This window comes from Macrosteles quadrilineatus, unplaced genomic scaffold (assembly GCF_028750875.1).
Source record: "Macrosteles quadrilineatus isolate MER2022 unplaced genomic scaffold, UCM_ALF_1.0 Scaffold_8__2_contigs__length_117827958, whole genome shotgun sequence".
Classification (NCBI taxonomy): Eukaryota; Metazoa; Arthropoda; class Insecta; order Hemiptera; family Cicadellidae; genus Macrosteles; species Macrosteles quadrilineatus.
Window position 1 is genome coordinate 5,471,710 of NW_026542601.1, and position 23,648 is coordinate 5,495,357.

General features: G+C 33.7%; 1 protein-coding gene across 4 annotated transcripts in view; it reads right to left on the minus strand.

Moving 5' to 3' along the window:
- LOC128999326 (nuclear factor of activated T-cells 5-like) overlaps positions 1-23,648 on the minus strand; it is a 71,611-nt gene that overhangs the window by 15,547 nt on the left and 32,416 nt on the right. For 3 of the 4 annotated variants that reach the window (XM_054425757.1, XM_054425758.1, XM_054425759.1), the window contains exons 3-9: positions 16,222-16,349; positions 10,668-10,789; positions 9,996-10,191; positions 8,352-8,542; positions 7,862-8,043; positions 7,360-7,544; positions 6,137-6,287 (exon numbers count right to left, since the gene is read on the minus strand). In XM_054425757.1, the coding sequence (XP_054281732.1) occupies positions 6,137-6,287; positions 7,360-7,544; positions 7,862-8,043; positions 8,352-8,542; positions 9,996-10,191; positions 10,668-10,789; positions 16,222-16,349 (1,155 nt within the window). Of the gene's footprint in view, positions 1-6,136; positions 6,288-7,359; positions 7,545-7,861; positions 8,044-8,351; positions 8,543-9,995; positions 10,192-10,667; positions 10,790-12,869; positions 13,025-16,221; positions 16,350-23,648 lie in introns of those variants that run through there. The other variant, XM_054425760.1, reaches the window with a different exon arrangement.

The following is a 23,648-nucleotide window of genomic DNA, read 5'->3' on the forward strand; positions in this document are numbered from 1 at the left end:
AAGTCTCACGCTGTGTGAAGAAACTGATCTGTTGGAGGGGACGCAATCATGCGGGTCACAACACATCACACCAACACAGGGATGGGATGGCAAGTAAACAGGAGAAATATTACTTAGAAACATTATACTTTGATTTGGTACCATAGATTACAAAAAGGTGGCAAAGAATGGTAGGGTTATCTATAAATTACCTAACCTAGGTGACACATTTAATTCCCTCATTACTGTTCTACTGTAGTTAGTTCTCACCCCTATGCAATGTCTTGTCATAGAAAACGGTAATGATATGAGCGAATATCAGTTTTCCGCCAATTAGGAATCACACTCTGTAATAAGTTTTCTGTGATCCAAGGGCTCAACTACTAACAGAGTCTAAAGTTTTTGTAAATTGTGTTTTATAAATAAATTATAATGATCCTGACAATGAAAAGTTACTTTGATGGCAATTTAGGATTTCAGGTAAAATTTAATGATTTTCAGCAATAAGTGTGATAAAGTCATTAGTCTTTAGTAATAATTACAAACAACAGAGACAATAGATTTTATGATTACAACTTTTTGAGGTTTTATCAATAACAAAACTACTATTTTATTTGGGACTGTTTATGCACAATATGTGAATTAGGTATACACTCATTCATGGAGGAAAATATGAGTGGAAAAGAAGGACAGCAGGTCTAAATAAAATTAATTCTTCATCTTCAGAAACCAATCACACTAATTCTTAGGTAGGTGTAAATATTATATTGGGGGGATAAAATAATTAAGAATAAACCATAAAATATGTAAGTTAAAACCAATTGAATGATTTGATTGGATTAAAATTGAAATTTAACACCAAAAGTAGGTCTTTATGAACTTTAAATACGGTATTACTGATTACTGTACTGTTCAAACTCCCTTTATATACATCCCACAAATAAAAATATTTTCAATTAAATATCTATACAACGTAAGCGTAATAATTGTAACTTTGTTAAAAACAATTCATAAACAAAATGGATGAGATATCAACACAAATTTCCCCCAAAATGAAGAGAATTTCAAAACTCAAGACTTACGATGATATTATTTATTCTTCGTTGTTTTGCCAAATGATTGAATCATTAATGGTTTACCTGTCCCATTCATCTTCAATCCTTTAACTCATAAGGTTACTATGATTTCCACAAATTTAAGTTATAACCACACCCAGCTGAAAGTATTCACATAGAAATCAATTCATAGGTCATTATGTTACTTTTTTAAAAGCTCAACATGTAAACATACTAGGTTTTATACTTGATTACGGAAGACACAGATAGACTAGTATTTCACCAGCCAGAGCACTAGAAATGCAAATAAATGTTTTGTGAGTAAAAATGTGTCTCGTGTCTTATGTGTAACTTTCACAAGGTTAAAATAGACTAATTTGTATTGAAATATTCTCGGTTGAATGAGATGTGTTGAAGCTATGGTAACCACATGAGATAATGGGATTCAAGACAAACGATACATGTTAACCACTCAAAACTCGCATAGAATACCCCTTCATTACAATGAATATCATTACAAACCTTGATAACAAGTCTTATGTCATCATCCCCATGTGAGACTTGTTATCAAGGTTCTGTGTAATTGCTAACCAATGAAAATCAAACTTGACTGCAAAATAGTTTCCTGCCAATCAGGTAGGTGGACAGTCAGTTTCCAAACACCCTTTCACTCACACACTTGCACACACGCACACTGCCATTGCCCCCTGCGGTCTAAAAGGGTATGATTATCCGCTCGCCTTCACGCTGTAAAGTAAAATATTACTTCAGTCCTCTTCTTCTGCTACTGCTCCCCTGCAACAGAATCGTACAAAATTTTTCTCTCAAATTTCTTTAAATATAAAAAATTATCAAGAAAAAATTTTACGGCTTTAAAGTGAACTTTCATACTCAGTTAGAATGAATGAGACTTACTTGGTCAATTATATTTTAGTGTCATACAGAACAATACCAGAGCAAACACAAAATGCTGTCGTTTATGAAAATTTATTCGTGTTCACACGCATCATTTGACTGTCAAAACTAAACAAAGTTACTTTTAAAAAAAATGTAACATAAAGTTTAACAACAAATCATTTTTTTATAGTTTTTCAAAACCAAAGCATTTTTTATACCACTCACATTCCAAAAAATACCAAATTGTGTGAATCAAAATGGAGTTTTTGTTTTAACACCACAGCTTGTATTGATTGAGTTTAATTCATTTCCGATTGGATGAGTTTCTATCATGAATGAATGTATGACACAGATTCATACTTACTTGGTACCGTGAAGCGGTAGTTTTGGACGCTGCTATTACTAACTATGAATGTTAACGCACACTGTCATACATTGCCATAACAATCTCACTCACCGCTTTTTTCATCAACTGCGCTAAAAATAACACGCTATATAATACGTCCCACTGTCAAATTGCATGAACAAGAAGTTTTTAATCACCAATCAGAAGGAAAATTAATATCCTTGACAAATAATTCTTGTTTCCAAATCGAAATCGGAGAAAAAATTTTGTTTTTATTATAAAAAGATTAAGCTACTGTAATTCATTGGTACTCATTTTATAAAATTTGTAAACTTTAAAGAAATTACAAATTGGTAACTAGCACTTTAATGAACCAGAGAGAATAATATTAACTACTTATTTATACTATATCTAAACTACAGTAAAACGGTTAACCTAAAAAAAGGATGTTTGGATCAAAATATAATTTAAATAATTGAACAAAAATCAGGAACATATTTTAATATAAAACATTCTCACATTATTTTATTATCTTCTAAATAACAGGTATTAGACATGAAAAATAATTAATATAAAAAGGAAACTAAAGGTTTTGATGACTTAGGAGATAATAAATCATTTAAATTATCTATAGGGGTTTGTTAATTTTCAGCATGTCTAGAAAGTACCTAGTAAGGTGAGAAAATCAAATGTACTCAATAAAAATTGACACTTTGTGTATTTAAAGTAAACTAGGACGTATATTTGTTGAAGTAAACCTAAATTGTAACTTACAAACTATAGTTAAACCAATTCAACCACTTAAGGATACTAGAAGATTGACTTTTAACCAAACTTTCACTTAGTGCACAAGTAAGTAAGTTAAACTTGTAGCCGGTGTTGATACTGTTAAGGCCTACAGACAGTGTGCCATGAGTGATATGAACTCTACTGTTTAGTCACCGAGAGATGACAACCTTGAAGGGGTTTTGCGACGTTTCCCCCTCCACGTCCACGCTGGCTGCCGCACCGATCACCTGTCTACCTGAAATTCTGCTGCTGAAAACAACGGTGCAAGCAAACACAAATCACCAATACGAAAACAACACAAGGTAACAGGAGATGTTTATTTATGGATTCAACCCCATTAAAGCTGCAAAAAATGTTAAATTTGAAATCTCTTCCTGTTACCAGAAATATTTTAAATAATGCCACATCCGCCTTAGATTAAAAATTTCCCCCCAAAATAATTTTGTTGATTCATAATGAAAATGTGGCATTGTAGCAGATGGCAAATAACACACCAAACATAATCACTCGACCGCTTTCATTCTCAGTCATCAATTCACGCTACTCAATCATACCAGTGTCAATCTGCCATTGAAATTAAAACAACCCTCATACAAATGTGTTGTTAAAACCGAGGAAAATTTGTATGAAAGTTGCTACTTAGATTAACATGAAATTGTGTCACAGTAAAATCAATATCAGTATTGTTGATTTTTTACATTGAGTTTTATTATTATACTTAAAAATTTAAACTGACTGAATTTGTTAAAATATTCTTTGCCATTAGTTACACTTACAGTGACACAATATCATAGAATGTCTTAAGCTAAATATCATGCAACTCTCAAGCCGCCATTCATTCGACCTTTCTCTCTGTACATGTATCGGCGAATCACGGCTTTCATTGGACAAAAGGTAACGCGATTCTCTTACCCAGCCACCGATCATGCTTGTCAAGCCGTGATTGGCCGATGTCTGAGTCAGAGCTCTCCTTCCGCTAAGCTGACTTTGCCAACTAATTATTCAACTTCACTAGTTCAAAGCTGATCCATCCAATAAAACTGAGATGAAATTATCTTACAGTGTAGGTGGAAACAGTGAAGACCAGAAAGTTGATTTTAATTCACATAAACAAACCAATAGTTGAGTTAAATCAGTTATTGTTTATTATTAGAAAAGTCACTTAGTACGGCAAACCCTCATCAAACTGTACCGTATAGATTTGGTTAATGTCAATAACTACGTGGAATGCACCACTGTTAACTACGTAGTTTTTTGCAAAATTTACAGTTCTTCAGTAGAATGGTGTGTCAAGTACTGGTACTGTTGTGTCAAGCCAGTAAAAATCTTTTCATTAAAGGTGTATCCAAAGGCACAGAATAGGGGCTGTCTCTCTTTTTATAAAATGTATATATAATTCTTATTTTCAACAATACAGAAGGTTATGATCCCCAATTAGCCCTGAATGATGAGGGTTTACTGAAAAAACATATACAGCAATAAATCTTCTGACAAAGTAAATTTATAATCAATTCTGCTAGTGTTCACCATTTCACACTTTTAAATTTTTTTCTTAAACATAAACACAAAATTATCATCTAAGATGCACTAGTACTTTATAGATTTTAGTGATTTTTTTTTATAAAACTTATAAAATACATTTAACATTTTTGTTTAGGTGAAACAAAAAAGTTAATATGAGAAAACAAGTTTCTGAGGAGGACAGCATAAAATAAACAAATTAGCAAACAAACTAGTGCATTTCAGATACTAAAGTAAAGTAAGGCTATAATGCTAGCAAATTAATTCACAATTTTGTATCTTATTACTTACATAATTCTCAAATTTCTACCAGTGATTGTCAAAACATTCAATTTTTTTATAAAAATAACGGTCCAGGTGTCAACATTTTACAAATTTAAACATAACTACTAAACGAACACCCATTGAATTTTTGAAACTATTTATATTAAATATCAGCAACCAGAAACAAAAGCAGATGCACCACTGTTTCATATGTGCACATAAAACTAGAGAAAGTGTGCTATTAAGAAAAATCTTTAAAATGCCACTATCTCTAGTTAAAATTAATTTAATTTTTTATGTCCCAAGCTATTTTGCCACAGAATTCACCTTTAGATCTCAAATTTTATAAATATGGCTGGACCTTTTTAAGGGTTATGACAATCACTGTTAAATACTTTTCAAATTATTTCAATTCTCAAATTCTTTAGTTATGTTGCAAAATTATTCAATGCTGTTTGCAATTTTGTTTCAATTTGATTTTCTGATCAAAAGATCATATTGAGAAAGTAACTAGCCAAATCATCCAGTTAGGTGTCTCTAATATAAAGACAGTAAAACCAAATTTAAACTGTACAGAGAACTCAAAATATCAAACAAACCATAACAAATGAATTTGTGATTATATAAATAAATCACCAGTTAGCAATAATACACATCATATATCACATTTAATTTGAGAATGATTTAATTTTTTATCTGACAATATCTATACAAATGAATCACAATTCCAATGTTTACATTGTACTTAACAAAATCATGTCTTATTTAACTGAGTTCAAATTTAAAATAATTTCTTGGTTGAAAACCAATAATTCAGAATTGTATTTTTTTTCAAAACGTTTTCTTGACACCAATTATAATTGTTAGTAAAATTAATCACTTTATAATTTACTCACACCTTACTCTAAATGAGATGGATAAAAATGTATCACCTGAGCTTATCTATTTAATTTTTTAATCAAAATCTGAATTTTATTATTTTTGAACCACAATAATCAGTTGGCAAAGGTGGGTTTTAATAAAGAATATCAAAATTACTGTAAAACGAAAAGGTAAATTTACTTATTACATATTGTTTTATCAACATTTTAAATAATTTGTCCAAAGATTTAAAAAGAAATAAAGTCACCAATAAAATCCTTTTAAATAAATTGTTAGAATGTATTTAAATCAATTACTATTCCAATACTTGTACAAATTGTAACGAGTGTGACAGGTAGGATATTAGAGGAAGGAGAGCCCTGAGTGGTGTGTGGTTGTTGGTGCGCCTGAAGGCTTCATGTACCTGTACTTGCGCCTGGCCGCATGTCCTCTGGAAGATACAGGAAGGGGTGCGCCTCACTAGCTTTGCCACTAGACTCTACCACAAGCTTCACTGTCACTGGTTCTGAGATGTCCACTGTGTGATATGGCGGCACCACACACACCAGGTGGGACTAAAGGCAAACAATTCACAACTCTTAAAAAACTGCCAACTGTGTCTTGGAAGTTGATCATTTTAAAGGGAAATTATATCCATTTTACATTTTAAGGTATGATACAATAGGTTTTCTAACAGGAGCTGAGTTTTCTGTGGAACTCAAATTTGTTTAGATCACACACAACTTTTTTTGTTGTTGTAGAACATGTGCATCTCTTTGTGTTTTAACTATGAGCCAATCAAAATATTTCAAATTTTAAACAGACCTTATGATGTTTTGCTAACTATTACAATTGTTTTTTGTCAAGAAAGTCATCCTAAAGCTCCCTTTTTGATTTAAATTTATTAACTAAGTGGTTTAAATTACCTTATTACTGTTGAAACAATCCTTTGTAGTTGGTTAGGACTACAGCTGTTTCCTGCTTTGGATGGAACAAATCATCAGGTCAAAAGAATGTCAAGTATTGTACATTGAATATTCCTCATAGTTGAGTTTGTCAAAAGTTTGATAATAAATAAGTAACAAAACACATAACACACAGAAACACGAAACATTTAGCACTTGTGTCGACCAGACGGTAACAGCACACATGATACGGCGCCGGATGAGGGTGATTCGTCTGTTAGACCAGTGCTAAATGTCTCGCGTTTCCCTGTGTTATGTGTTTTGTTACTTATTTATTATTTAACTTTTGACGAGCTCTACGAGGAATATTCAATGAGTATGTGACATTCTTTTGACCCTGACGATGTGTTCCATCCGAAGCATGAAACAGCTGTAGTCCTAACCAACTACAAAGGATTTTTTCGACAGTAACAAGGTAATTTAACCACTATACAGCTAATTCGGACGACCCAGAGGCCATTCCACTATTAAATTTATTAATGTTAATAAAATGCCAATGGAGAGTTGAAGATATCAATTTGTGGATGAAACTTGTCGCAAAAGTTATAGCAGACTACTGGAGGGTTCAACATTTAATATATTGATATTCCAGAAAGAGGAAATGCATTATAGATTTTTTACTTTATTGCAACTCCATGTGTTTTAGACCATGTGCATATTAATTTCTTGTCTCCCATCTTACCTGTTGTAGAAACTCCTTATCCGGTTGTACTGCCTGGACCCACCCAGGACTGCCAGATTCTTCCTGGAAAACCACCCGAGTGTCCTTCAGGAAGTTCTTGCCCAGGATGAACAATTCCTGACCTCCACGGGCGCCACACGACGACAGCGACTTTTTACAGATCTCTGGCACTCCGGGCGGTTGAGCTACAACATACCAAAAAGATATTCACTAGCTGTCCTAAACCAATCTGATTTAAAATGTACCGTTTGGTTGGGTTTTCTGATAAGTAATTTAAATGAAATTTTCAAAAAAAGTTACACTTAAAAATGCACACAATCTGCCCTCTTAAGTTTCACCAATAACCTTTATACATACCAAAGTAGACCTTCTATCTATTTGGAAGAGCTGTAGCCAATATTTTGTTCAAGCCAGAGTGCATGATTCGCCATAGTTCCACTGATACACCTTACACTTTTTTATATCCTATTACCTAAGTATCAACAAACTGGTATCTACTCACTGCAGACTATAGGCTGGGAGGTGACCTGTAGTGTCTCCGATGTTCCATCAGGGTGTGTAATGGTTGTCCGGAACACCATCCGACACCTCGTGGACTTCTTCTTGCTGCGTCCAGATCCTTCCTCAGGGAACCTGTGTTCCACGTCCACATTGCGCTCCTTCAGGATACCCACACAGTCACACCTTGGAGGCAGAAACATGGATTGCAAAATTGTGTCTAAAAAATTAGCAATTTTCCGTTTTTTACGAGTGGACTGTCCAAACCATGGTTTTGTTATTAGGTTCATGAAGAGCTTTTCAACTAAGTATTGAAGAATACTGGAGTTTTTCTCGATAATCTTCTTTCGATAATGGGTACTTTTGAGTTTAGTAAGTTACATGTTTACTTAAAATAATCCACATTGAACCAGTAGAGCTGGATAAATAGGAAAGAAATGTCTAGTCGAGGTTTATAAAAAATAAAGTACCAACATGAAAAGTGGATTACTCACGTGACAACCATATCTTTGGAAGGCTCAATGTCCACTTCTATGACAATAGTTCCGTCAATCTTCTTCTCCACACAAGGAGTGGAGTTTTTCCCTGAGACTCTACACGCCTGGTAGAACATGTGGGGAGCCACTTTACCCTGGTCTGTGCCTATAAACACCTGGAGAGTGGACGGTCGGTCGTAGCCTACCAACTGGAAAACATCATAATGTGTTGCCAATTAAAATATGTAAGGTCCGTAGGTATAGAAATGTGCAAGTCACATAGTTTATTTCATCACAAGGGCGTATAGTGACTCTATTTGACCCAACAGAACAAAAATACTTTTTATGTAAATATAATCACTCAAAAATACTTCAAATTTTCTAATATAAACAAGCAGTTTTTAAGTAAATTATTTTTCCTACAGTCACCCAACAAAGTTGGCTTCCTTGTACTGTTTATAGTACAGAAAGCTGCTAATTGCTGCATATTTATACTTTGTCGTACGGTTCATCCTTTGTCGGTTTATACTTTGGCGCACATCAGGATTCCAACGAAAAAACACAAAACAGTGCACGTAATCCGTGTACGCTTGGAAATAGGTTGGCAACACTTAAAGATAATAATACTATGAGCAGCTGATTGACTATTATAACTACGATTTAACCTGTCATTTCGTGTGTATAGTTTATGTTCTCTTCTCGGTATTTCTGAACTTTCTGGACTTTTCTTTTAAACGTTTTTAAAACATTCCTACGATCTTAATAAACAAGAAAATACCTTAAAGCACATTTTTAGGACGGGAACCACTGCAAATTACAAAAATATACGGAACTATTTTCTCAAGTCGAAGGAAAAAATAGCCTAGTGATACGGACTGGGGACTACTCTCTCTAGGGCACCTATTTGTGTTGCCAGCTGAACTAAAAACGTGTTGTGTAGTTTTTGAAAGACTAATTATTTATATGCTTTATAGTGACTGTAGGAAAAATATAATGTGTAACATGAGTGTAAAAGGCCATTGCTGCACTCGAGATCATTCCGCACGAGCTGCAGGCGAGTGCGTAAACGTTGCTCTCGTGTGCAGCAAAGTGCCACTTTGCTCACTAGTTACACAAATAACTATCACGGACAATTGTGTGGGTGTATCGATATGCTAACCTATTGACAAGAAACAATAAGCTGCAAATGATATAAAAAAATCAATACGTACTTTCGATGCGTGCGATTACTTACAATCAAAGTAACTGAGTTTTACTCTCAAGCGAGAAAAAGAGACCCACAATAGACAATAGACAATAGACAATTTTCTTTATTTGTGATTTCTTTAAGAAATACAATGGCGTCAGAAAGATTCAGAATGTTTAACATTTGGTTAAACAAATGGTTAAAAACGGCTGTTTTTGAGGCACTATGACGAAAAAGGCATTTGGGTCCTTAGTGATGAACTGTTTTTGTACTCTTTGAGCTAATTACTGAGAAAACTATCATGCTTGTAATTGTTCACCGTAAATAATTTTCTATCTAGTTTTGCTGATAAATGCAAAAAGCTATAACCATTACTAGGTGAAACCCACCAAGAAGTTCCACTGTATAGGACCATATCTTACATGCTACTCTCACACCCAGATTCCAAACATCGTAGGCTTGTACTTTGAACCTACCTTAACCACCGGGAAACCGTTGCCAGTGCGGTCCTTGACAGCGCCACGGCTGCCCTCAGTCTGGTACCTGGCGCGGTGCTGCTGCTCCGGCTGACATATGATCAGCAGCTGCACCATCCCATTGTGAGAGGTACTCAGCAGCTGAGAGCTGAGTGTGAGAGGAGCAGCAGGACGACCCAGTCTGCGCACTGGCACACTGGACATAGACAGTAGACATCATGATCATGGAGAACAAAACTAGCGTTGGTTATTATTCATATTGTATCAAGTATCTCAAGTAATGTTTGGTTAAACGTAACTCAACCTAAAAGGCTCTAGCAATCAGAATCATCCCTGGAGACGAAATTTGCTATAAAACTGCAACGAGCCAAAAACATAGAGTAAAAATAGCAAAATAAGTGACAGATAACAGAGATTGACGAGAGAATCCATCAATAGCCGGACTTCTTTATTTAAGATATGCTATCTTACCAGCCTTAACAAAACTTTGACTATAGTAAAGATATGTTATTTAAAGATGAACGGTTTGAAGAGTGGTTAATTAAGATTACACTGTGAAGATTTCTTATAAAACTTTTATAACTTTTTCAGTTTTGTTCAAAGTACATAGGAAAATATGTAGCAAAATGTCTATTATACATATTTTTCAAGTGTAAAAGGTGTTCAACTGACCAGATGGTCTGCTGCCGCACCGCCTCCTGGAAGGTGAAGTTGTCGTTGGCGTCATCTGATTCCAGCTTGATCTCCAGCCTTCGTCTTTTCACTTCTGGCGGCTCTTCTCCCGGCCAGCTTGTCTGTAACAGAAACAACAACAATGACAACAAATCATCTTTGAGGGGAAGGTTCAGGTAGATCAGTGTGTGTAGAAGAATTTGCACATATTTAACATTACAGTTAACTCTTGTGTCTTGACACTTGTAGAGAAGGAAGAGTGTCGGAGACAGCAATGCCACCTAGGTATGTATTTTGAATTTTGTTCTGAATTTGAGTGAAAGATGAGGTTACAATGGAGTGAGATCTGTTTATTAACAGACCAACGATCAAATAAAAATTGACTTCTTTTCAAAACATCAAAAAGCTACTGGCTTCTCTTCAGGTTATAGCCGAACCAAATTTAAACATTTAAGCTAAGACAAATCATCTCATTAAGCCTTGTTATAATCTCCTCATCTATTGAGCATTCAAATTAATCAGTTTAAACATTATTTTGCAAAACTGAATATTTTTGTTGTATAATTTGTCAAATAGGTGTGAATGTTGTTCAATTTTCTAAATGTGCTTGGCATAACTGTGTTACATAAAGGTCAGGCTCATAATTCCAATTCACCAATAACTTAATGCCCATTTCATTATTATTCTACACAATAATCACTACAAAATAGCTGGAGTTGATATAGCCCTATGATCAATGCAATTAATAGTAGGACAACTTGTTATAAGGCACAACTACTAAATTTCAACATTTCGGTTATGTTTTTTTTTTCTGCTAAAGTTGTGTTGGCTTACTTAACCTCCATTTAATTGATATGACATCTCAACATTATTTGACTCATATGTCCCGTTCTAGGTCATTGCCGACAAGTATTTTCACATTTTTCTCTAATTACTACTTATCTGTTGTTGAAAAATGTTGTTAGGGGCATTACATCATCATGTAAAACTGAGCAATCATGTAAAATGAGGAATCTTAAAAGTAAACCGACCAGTAAAACCAACCATCTTATCTTTGGTGCAGGAAACTACTTTGTCACCCACTTGTCTCTTTCGGACTTTTTAGTTTAGTCCTAACTCAATTTTCCTACAGTATGAGGAACAAAAATAGCTTTGAAATGAGTATTCAAAAAAACGTTACTAACCACAATAACTGTTTAAATTATCTGTTAGTTTTAAATCCAACTACTTCCATGAAAATTAAAAAAAACATTTATTTAGGGATTTAAAAATTGTGCAAGCTAAATATTAAAGCAGCTAAGAGTTTGATTAGTATCAGTTTGATTACAGTGTAAATTTATTTATCTGTCACCCAATACACTTTCATTACGATAAGTAGACAAAATTTGTATACAATCATAAATTTTATTATTATTATTGTAAAATGTTTTTGGATCATACAAAATCACACCTTCTCCTATTGAGTGTGGCCTTTATTTATAAAATTATCTACGAGTATTATAACTGACTTATAGATGTATACTCGATGTGTACGCACAGTTATCTGTGGTTGCATCAGTAAACCTGTATTTATTTACAGTTTGATAATTGTCAATGTTGTTACAATTGAATGCCTTAGTATCACAATACTTTCACAATGGCAACAGAAATATTCATGTGTTAAATTTGTTTCAGCAAATAAATATATAAAATATTGCAGCAATAGTAAATTTTTTCGGAAAATGTTGTACTGTGGAGAATTAAACGTTTTTACTTTCTACTAAGTATTTTTGATTTACATTTGGTAGGCCTTAGTTCTTGAAATGTTTGATGCAATATATGTATATCAGTCAGTATGACAAAGTCAAGCGTTTGTTCTTAAATACTTATTTACACCAACACCGTTATCTACATTTTCCCATAAGTTATGGGTTTACGTCATCGTCCTTGTATTTTCAAGAAACTAAGGCCAACAAATAGTAAGTATATATACTTTTAAGTTCCTGAAGCTCCACTACTATTCTTAATATGTAACTGCAAATATTTGTTGAACGTTTTACAAGTAAACCACCCAAGCCTACAATACTGGAATGAGGAAGCCCAGAAAGATATGTTTCCAAAAGTTAAATGCAAGCATAACTAAGAGTAACAAGCAAACTGGTACTGCGATCTTTGTTGACAATAATCAGGTACTTCAATTAGCAACAATTACAAAAACCTTACCTCTCCATTACTACGTGACAGTATGAGTAATATATCAGCAAATTCACTCCCAACAGTTCTCCACCGAGTTATCACTTTTCAAACACTACTTCCACGTTACAATTCACTTTCCAAAAACAAACTCGCCTAATCACAACAACTGATCCACTCGGAAGGTTAAGGTCGGCAACATTGACTTGTGAGCCGTCCGCCATTCACTAACAGCTGTAGTGCTATTTCCAACTACTACATGTTTGGCCTAGGTTAGTTCAGGCGACCTTGAATACAAGACCCACTTCCTCGCATGCAGTGAGCAACTGCATAGAACATATGTTCATGTTCATGTTCCACATATGACAATGGATGAGTGTTCCAAGGTCGTCACATAACATGAAATGTGGAAACTAGAAACCTGTTGAGTATTACATGAAGAATTGGTTTTGTTGTTGCTGCTTGGGTAGTAATTTGACATATTTTATCCATTTTAAGAATTGTTTAAAGAATCTATTCAAAAACAAAACCGACTTTCAAATAAACAAATTGTTTATCCTTCACTGCATTGTTAAGATTTGTAAATAAAAATTTGAAAACATAAGTTTTTAATTCCAGTTTCCAAACATTAAAAAAACACACTGTATACTGTAAATAAAATAAGTGAGGATTCTACAAATTATTGTAACTAACATAATATACAAACACCCCCACCACAGAAACAAAAATATTTGCACAAACAAGTAATACTTATTCTTCTTAAAAAAATATTAGTTTTATCGAGTATGGTAATTAGTTTTGCTGATAGGGAAAAGGTAAAAAGTTTTTGGCCAAATGGTAATAGTATAGCAAAAAATAAATAAATTTTGCCAAATTTGCTCAACATACATCGGTTAACAAGCAAACTACAACAATTTTCTTTTTGTCATAAGAATAACATAGGAATTTTAAATGTACAGTTTTTGGAATTTTCACCATAACCTTTAATTGTACAACAACCTTTCAATATACAAATTTATTTGAGTTTTTTAGCTCTACACGATGGTCATAATTAAAATTTGGCATTTCTATGTTTCAGGGGTGGCAAATTAGAAAAAAAACATTTTTAACATTTCAAAACCCTAAAAACCCAAAACCATATGACCTTGATAGATCACAAAACTCATTTAAGTTTATCCCGCCCTTTACCATCAAGACAATCAATTCAGACCAAAATTACTCGAGTTATCATATTATCGGACACATATCTACATATAAATTTTAACAAATACTGTTTTTGGCCTCTTGGGACATCGAAATGAAAAGGAAATCGGTCCTGGGTCTAGGTCTTACCGTGCCACCTACAGTTATAGCTATTTCCCTGTAGGGAAATTCGATAAAACGTATGTATAATAATTTTAATTGGCCCTGCTTTAATTGGAGTTTAGTATAATACAACCTGATAGTAGGAATAACTATGACTCACTGTAGACCATTATAAAAACTTAAGTTCATTAGATACGTGATAACCCAGTCAACTGCTGTTGCATTTCATTTTAACACAAGCTCATCTAAGTTCTACTAGCTTAGTTATAACCGATTACTTGTTTTTAGAAAAAGCAATTGATAACTAAACTGTATTACAAATAAGAGGTCATTAACATGGAAACAGTAGGGCCTACTAAGTGTACAAAATTTTGTTTAAGTTAAGTCGGGTGAGTTGTTAGCCCGGTGGTGAGTGGACGGATTCAATTCCCAGTAAATCGGTTGGACTGCTTTCCTTTAAAAGTGTTAACACCAAAACTAAATTTGACTCAATTAAAAATTCCCCTGGCGTGAGAAAAAAGACACAATTCAAGCCACAAGTTATTACTGTATGTATAAAGTATTTAGACTATCTCATCTCGAAGGTGTTTTTACTGAGATAGCATTTGATAAATAAAATTGCTTTTCAGATGCTGACTCCATTTTTTTATTGGTTTTTTGGGAATATTTTATGCTAAACAATCAACAGAAGTGATTAAATTGTCACATTTTTTAAATCTGCTCTTTAACCTCGACACATATCTAAAACAATATTCAAACCATTGTAACATCAATCAAATCACTTATATTGACAGGTATCAAAAATGGATGACTAAGCAAATAGACACATTGATCTCATTACTGAAAAGATATTTCAAATGAAGTAATTAATATGAACCACGATTGACTTATCAGCTAAGAACCTCTTCCGTGTTTGTAGTGAGTTATGCCACTAAACACAATTCTCATAGAGTTTAAATTTTAAATTAATAGATTTAATTATAATTTATGTGGTACAACTTGATCTTTGAGATTTAGAGATCCCTGTCCCACAATGATTATTCTCTTAAGTATCCTTACCCCGTTGCGAGGCAAGGGTAGATCAATTAGAACTATTTAAAAATTATAATTTTACTGAAAAAATTGTGTTCAAACAAAAACAAGCTAAAAATACGTCGGTTATAAGAATGAACCAATGAAAAATAAAAAATCTATGAAACTCAAAGGGTTAAGGCTTTGACCCAAAAACACCCTCTGAGTTCCAAATCTTTAAAAAATTAAATAAAATTATACAAAATTGCAGTGGCAGCAAATTGTAATCTCCACTAGATGATATTTTTTTATGAAATGACAACAAATCTGTTAGTTCCCAATAAAGGGATTACACAATCATAGCTCCAAAGCTTCATTCTATTCTGGTGATGGACTGATGTGGAATGATGGAGCGTAAATCAGCTGTAACCCACTTGGCTGGATTTCTTGTTTTCATTCGTGAGTGAACAAACTCTTTGATATTTTTACAAAACAGTAAATTACGAAACAACACAGACCTGACAAGAGTTTTGAAATTCCAACCTTTATGTGTATATTGTTTTATAGAATTGTTAAACAGTTCACCTACGACCGTTTTCTTAAGTAGCCATTTCAGTCCAGTTCTTAGAATTGAAAAGTTTCACACAACAGCATTCTGTATTTTCATTAAAGCATAGTTTAAACAACACGGGTAACGAACGGACCAATGAGGTTCAAGGATTGAGAGAGAAAAAGTAAAATTGTAATGATTCAAACTTAAAAATAATCAGCTGTTCAGGCCAATTTAATTGTAGAGTGGTGCAATTAGTGTTTGGTACAATGTTTTGTTGCATCACTGTCAGTGGCAATGAGAGGTCATAAACGAAAACATAACCGCAAAATTTAACCGCGAGTGTTGGTCTCGACAATACCATGGTCGTCACTCACAGAAGCGGCAACACCCGCAAATAAATGTTGCAATCTCGGTTATAATGTGATCGTCATTCGCAATCGTGGCAACGTAAGTAAATGTTGCTGTCTGGGTAATAACTTAAAATAAGGTGTTGGTAGTGAACTACAGGCTCACCTCTATCCCTGAATGGGAGACCAGTGAAGATTGGTGGGGGTAGTCTAGGTGGTGGTCGAATCCAAGACCAGAGTCGTTAGAATTCTCACAAGGATCCACAGGAATCCGCTCTCGCTTCACGGGGGCAGCTGCGAACAATATTAAAAATTTTATGAAGAAACTAGTACTGTATTTCAAAGATTATTTATCTTTGAAATATTCCAAGTAAACTAACAAAACAATTATTTTGAAGGTCGATGACCAGGGTTTTATCCTGAAAATAGGCAATAACTTTTTGATTGTTGAAAACTGGACCCAGCTGTCCTTGATCATTGAGATGTAAATTAATGATCTAGGCTAAATAAACAGCTGGTCCTATTCTACCCAGATCATCCACTCCATACCTTGCTCTATAGGACAGCCGGGTACCTTGCTATCATTTTCTGCTTAAATTGCTGTCTAGGTTAAGTTGTAAAAGTGATACTATATTTTCCCATGGAGCGAGCAAGAATAACGTAATTTCTTTGTAAGCAAATATACTGATCTGCAAGTTATTATACACTTAAGACCTTCTTATGGTATCATTTTTACATCACTGTCTCAACACAGTTCATCTATGGGTGCTGGGAATCTTAAAATTGTTGTCCTTTATTATTCATTAGACATTTTACTGATTTCTCAAACACATTCTCGTTTATAGAAAAGTCACTAATTATATAATCCTAAAAAAACAGAACAAACGCTCTACCTGTAACCCTCCATAGAACTACCATGCTTCCTTACAAAACAGGCTAATTAATGTCACTAGACATCAATATTTTTTAATAGAAATTGAGGGAAATATTTCATCTTTTCTTAAACTGCAGTGAAATATTTACATAAAATTGAAATATTTATTCTCATCATCTAAGTCATAACCAGGTATTGCCAAAATACTGACCCTTAACTTACACTAAACAATAAATTACAAAAACCGGTTAATTTCATAACTATTGAAATTAACTAGGCATTCTCCTCAACAGATATAACCCTTGAACACTCAAATTTCAAGCAGCAAAAGATATCGAGAAGATTTAATGGGATTGACCGAGAAACAACTTAAAACTAAAGAGACCGGCCTTCCCAATATCATGGCCTAGTTGCCAGTCAATGCTCCTGTGCCACCGCCACCAGCTGTTCTGCTCTATTACTACGCCAAGGACACCAAACCAACACATAGTGACAATTACCACTTCATTAGACGACTACTGAACGTCCCAGAGTGTTAGCAACTCAACATACCACTTCATGTAACACCAGATTGTGGATGGAGAAACAAAATCTATATTCTATGGCAAGAAAACTGAGTAAACATGGAATATTTAAAAGCCTCGTAAATCTCAAGTTAATATCTACGCCTGCTGAATTACTTCGAGGATGAATAACAAACCACTATCGCTTAACGGAGGAAGTGGTCAAAATCACTCTAATTTTTTAGATATGCCAGGGATCGAACCTGTGGTCACATTAAGGTCTCACCAGACATTAACCATAAGGCTAGATTGGAAGGATGTCCATCACAAAAAACACAAATTTTACACTACCTATGTTAAAAAATTAGGTAAGGTCCAATGACAACTTTCTGGAAGACCTTTCTGAGTTTAATTTGGTCAGTGATCAGGGAAGTTAAATATTCTTAATTTTTCTGTATAATGTAAGGTTTTGCATCTTGAGTCATTGACTCTTTCTCAATCAGACAAATCTTCTTATTCCAACAGAGATTTTCAAAAACTAGGTACTTGTGTTGTAAGTTGCATCAGGTTTAATCTATTTCGTTTCGTGGATTCTCTAGGTAGGTTTCATAAATGTAAAATCTGAGAACCTGTATTAATACAAATTTCATAACCTGATACTGAGTAGAATGTTAATAATTGTTAGAAATTAATAAAATTATTCAATACATTATTAACAAAAAACTAATTTCAGTAGCTGAAAATCTAAAACCATTAATTTCACGCAACACGGTTACTATGCAGGAATATGTTACTTTTGTTGAAATTTAACTCACTACCACCCACAAACACTTAGTTTTTCAGTTCCTTGAAACAGGATTGACCTCAGTGGCAACCTTATAACACTTGGGCCTATTTTGGTTTTTATAGCTGGTTGCTTCACCTCACTAGGTTTAGTTCTGTTTCGATATCAAATAGCTAAAGCAGATCTAACACGAACAGTCTTGGAAACTAGTAAACCTTGACACACAGATTTTACGCTTTTATCCAAAATGTTTGTCAATCTGTTGATGTATCTAGAAATACATCATGTAAACCTGTGCTGTTCATTTATCTGATATAAAATCTTTTTGTTTTACAGTATACATTTTCTTCATTTTATTAACCACTGATAAATTGAATAGCTTAGTTTATATTATAGCCTAAAAAATATATCTAATTTTAGTTTCAAATAATAGTGAACACTTGGAAAGTTTACTAACCACTGAATGCTATTTGCGAATAGCAAAACCTAGATGGATGTGCTATTAGAGAATTAAAAAAAAAATTAATTTACATTCACTAACACAATCATTAACTGCCAAATTTATAAAATACCCTTTGTCAGTCAGTTGTGACTAGTTCTCAAGACTATTTTCCAATTTTATGTTTAAATTTATAGAATATTTATTTATTCAAATTATGGCCAAAAACTTTAAAACTGTTTACAGTTTGCTCATTATAAGTTTAACCATCTAAAGACTAAACTATTGTGTACAAATAGGATACAACAGTTAATTGTCTTGAGGCCTGTTCAGTGAGTTGATGAGTTGTTTTTAAGTAGCATGTAGAGAAAGTTAGAAAGAACATTACAGTTTATAGTAACTCAAGTACAGTACAAGGTGTTTGTCCTGTAGCTTTCACCTTGTTGTTGCTGGCTGACCTTATCATATCTGATACAAGATACATAAAGGCTCATCTGATTAATATAGCACATCCGGTTCAAACAGAAAATAATACAGCTCATACAGTTAAAACAAAAAATAATTTGAATGATTTGAATGGAACTAATCTGGTGTAAAAAGGGAGATTATTTGAAACAAGTCATCATGTTCAAAAGGAATGTGACTACAGCTTATTCAGTGCAAAAGAAAAATCATTTGAATTCAGCTCATGTGGTTGGAAAAAGAATATTTATTTGTGTAACTAGTGTGCGAAGTGGCACTTTGCTGCACATACAAGAAATGTTTACGCACGAGCCCCAGGCGAGTGTGGAAAGTTTCGTGTGTGCAGCAAAGGCACTTTGCACTCACGTTACACATTATATTTTTCGTACAATTACTAATATAATTTAAAAATAAGTGGTCTTTCAAACACCAAGAAATCAAGCATTGAAAAAAATCTGAAAAACTACACCAGCTGATTGTAGTCGTAGTATCTTTAAGTGTTGCCAACTTATTGTCAACCGTACACGTAGTACGTGCTTAATAAAAGCACACTTTTTTGTGTTGTTTGGTTGGAATACTGGTGTGAAAAAAAATTAGTGGCGCAAAATAAAGTAAATACAGCAATTAGCTACTTTGTATGCTATAATCAGTACAAGAAAGTCCGCTTTGTCAAGTAATTGTAGGAAAAATATTTTTAATAAATTTCATCTGGTTCAAAATGAAAAAAGTAGAAGTTAGATAGAGAACAATGTGATGAAAATTAGATTATTATGATGAAAATAAGCACTTATTATAAGTAAATGATTTAATCTAATTTAATCTATAGCTTGCTTACTACTAAAGGTAATTAAATTAAACCTACTTGATTTATGATTTATTTATGTTAATCAAGTAAACAAACACCAACCCAGCTGACTAAATATAACAGCAGTCTCATTGCTGAATTGTACACACTGTAGATTGACCTCAAGGTCAAGTTAGTGATAACAGACTCATGATTTATCTTGCTGATATCTTATCACCAACTGCAAATGCACCAACTGGCTAGTCATCATTGCAGAGGCTTGGTTGGCAAACTGTAACTGTCTCACACACTTATAGTGCAAAAACCAACCATTTCAACTCTAAGGATTGTTTAGAGCTTAATTTTGCTTATTTCAATGTTTTCTTATCTTATAAACACAATTTCTTTCAACCAGTTTTCAGTAGACATACACATACAGGTTTAGCAAAAAGTGGCATAATGCACAATTTTTGTGTGAAACTTAATAGGAATTAAATTGTTTTTTAAAGAAGTTAAATGCAACAAAAATGGTAATATGATTTATATACTTGTGGATATAAAACTCTAGCAAATTGCAATTACTATGGTCAATGCAAACATGACGCTGCCTACATAAGCCGATGCAGTGGATGGTGAGAAGGTGTTGGTGTTACTCAACATAGTGTTCAAGTAGATTGCTAATCTCTAATTATGATTAGATAACCAGAATACACAATGCAGCAGAAGTTAAAGAGTAATTATCCTGCTTAGATGCATTCTGTTTTTTGTTGTTGGAAACCTAATCAATATTTGTTCTTTACACATATATGCTTTGCAATAATATTTACATGTTTGCTTTGGGTTGTTGTATAAGAAAGTTCTAAACATAGACCTTACTTGCCTTAGAGAAGTAAACTATACTTCAACATGGTTGTAGCATTATTTCGAACAATTTAAGAAGGGTTTTATTAGATCACAAGATTATTTTAAAATATGACATAATCTTTTGGCACTGACTTTGGGACCCTAGGGATTGGGTACCCAATCCATATGAACCACCTATAACCAATTGTTCATGATATTGGAATAATAGTTCAAGAATAGCTCATAGCATCAAAATCCTATTGTCTCTCTTAGTTATTGACACTTTGTTAAATAATGTGGCATTAGACATGCTATACTTTACAGTTTTCCTTTGAGTCTAACATGTTTGAATTATGAAACTTTGAATTAGTTTCTTCCAAACCACAGAAAAATATTTATCACTTATAGAATTACACACAAACTAAACATACCTACCAAAAGTGACAAAACACGCTATTGGCTGCCACCAGATACAAATCTTAAGATGGTTTCATCTATCTTTGAACTAAATAAACAATTTGGTGGTGGTGATTATACTTCCAACCATATAACCTCCAGCACTCACCACCTAGGCTCCAGTGTGAGTGGGAATGATATCAAATAAAACAGAATTTTTATATATCAGTAGAATACTTTACACTAGGGATGAGCATCGATACCCAATGTTTTTGAAAAACCAATGTTTTTCTATCGATATTCAATGTTTTTACATTGATTTTTTTGCCCAAGTATTGATATATTGATGTTTTCCATAGCTAAAATATATTTTTCCTACAGTTACCTAACAATGTACATGTTCTCTCACTGATTTGAGAAAGCAAAGTGGCCAATTCGCTCATCAGTGAGACAATGTTAACATTGTCTCACTCTAATTACTTTGTCTCACTCCAGATTTGCAACGTGAAGGCACGAAATAGTGAGCGCGTAACATGCAGGCAACGTCGTATGCTCGCGAAATACGTTGGCAGCACTGGCTGTAAATCAGCTGGTCAGCTGTTGTACTGTTGTATTTGTCACTTCACATTAAATGTTATATTAAAAGTTCACTTCTGTGTAAAAATAGGTTAGGTTTCTTCACCAATTTATTTGTTTTATGGTAACTGTAGGAAAAGTATAATGTGCAACTCGAGTTCAAAGTACAATTGCCTCACTCGAGAAACCATTCCTCGATAAGGATTTCTCTCGAGTGAGTCAATTGCTCACTTTTCTCACTAGTTGCACAAATAACTATAGTTTTGATGAAAATTTAAATTGAATTTTTGTATTTATTCTAATAAAAGGTTGATGAAATATTGAATCCAAAAATATCGTGAACTGGACTAGACTTGAATAATAGTGTAGAATAAGTGAGATAATTATCTACATTTTTTGTGAGGTGCTTGTTCTAAATGCTTCAAAAAAATCAATTTATATTTCTAATGAATTTCAGTGGCAGCCGGAAGCACTCCTGTTCTCCAGCATAATACCGATATTTGGTCTTGCAAATATGAAAGAGGAACTGCCAACGTATAGCTAGCAGCATAGACTAACCAATGCAAGGGAGTGTGTTTAATCAATGCTAGTAGAGTATGCCAAAAGGTAATAACTGAGTCAGTGAAAGTACAGGGAGCAGAAAAAAACTGAAAGAAAAACATCGAATAACATTGACGTTTTAGCGCCAAATACATCAATGTTTTCGCAACTATGTTATCGGCACATCAATGGTTGACATCGATGGTTAACCTATCGATGTTCATCCTTACATTGCACCAGAGTAGGTGATATTTTATTTGTTCTATTTGTTTCTTAATTACTTCACTAAGACATAAACACATTTGCAGAAGATGGATGCAGTGTTAGTATAAAATGGAGTGGATGATCTCAAAGATCAGTTGTTTCTCCAAACATGCATTAAAAGCTGAAAGATATCTAGGACAACTGGGCCAATTTTCTGCATTCACTTGATTCAAGTACCACAGCTACGACATTACAGTAATGGTACTTTAAATTTACTTAATTAACCATTAATTCAGACTAAATCAGATCCTTAAAACACATCTAAGTCATTTCTAACATTAAAATAAATGAGTTGCAGCTTTTTGACAGAATCCAATTCTGTTAATCTTGTAGATATACAACATCACATCATTTTGATTATACGAATCATGCAGATATTACAGCCAAAAGGGCTACAACAAATGTTAAGTTATGCTATCTAGTATATTTTCAACCCAAGGATGTTGGGGTTAAAAACAAAAGTTGGCTAGAGTTTTTACCCATCTCAAAAATGAATATCATATATATATATTTTGTTTTTGTCCTAGGCCCGAGTCTGGGATTGTTTTTCACATTTACTTCAGGCTAGACCTAGGGGTTGCAGCACTATCACTTAGATAAAACCCATTGGGGGTTTGAACCCGGACCAAAGTCCCTCAACCACTAGACAAGCTCGGCCCCCAACTATGATATGAGTTTGGTTGTTGTTTAAAGCTTACTAGAGATAGGCTTAGTCTCATGTTATTGAAATATCTTAAAACCATCTCGGGCTTTCATCACGTGTTTATTAATGATAAGATCTTTTCACCACACTATGATGTTTTTGGCTGTATTACATACGTTAATTGGTGGCTGAAAGTTACGTTATGCTGGCCATGCCAGCTGTCATCATAATTTGGGGACCGAGCAGGTTTTTACATCCCGGGGCCGCAAAATCAGCTGTCCGCTTGCATATTAATTACACAAACAGTATCCATAGCATTGAAATAGAATTGTTTTATTTTCACCGTTGCCTAGCCACTGTTTATTATTATTTTTGCTGATTCCTGAAATTACTTCTTCACATAACCTTAAAGTTGCGTTGACTATCAGTTTTCATTATTATTATTGTGAATAGTAGTAGTGTGGTGAAAAATAGTGTTCGTACCA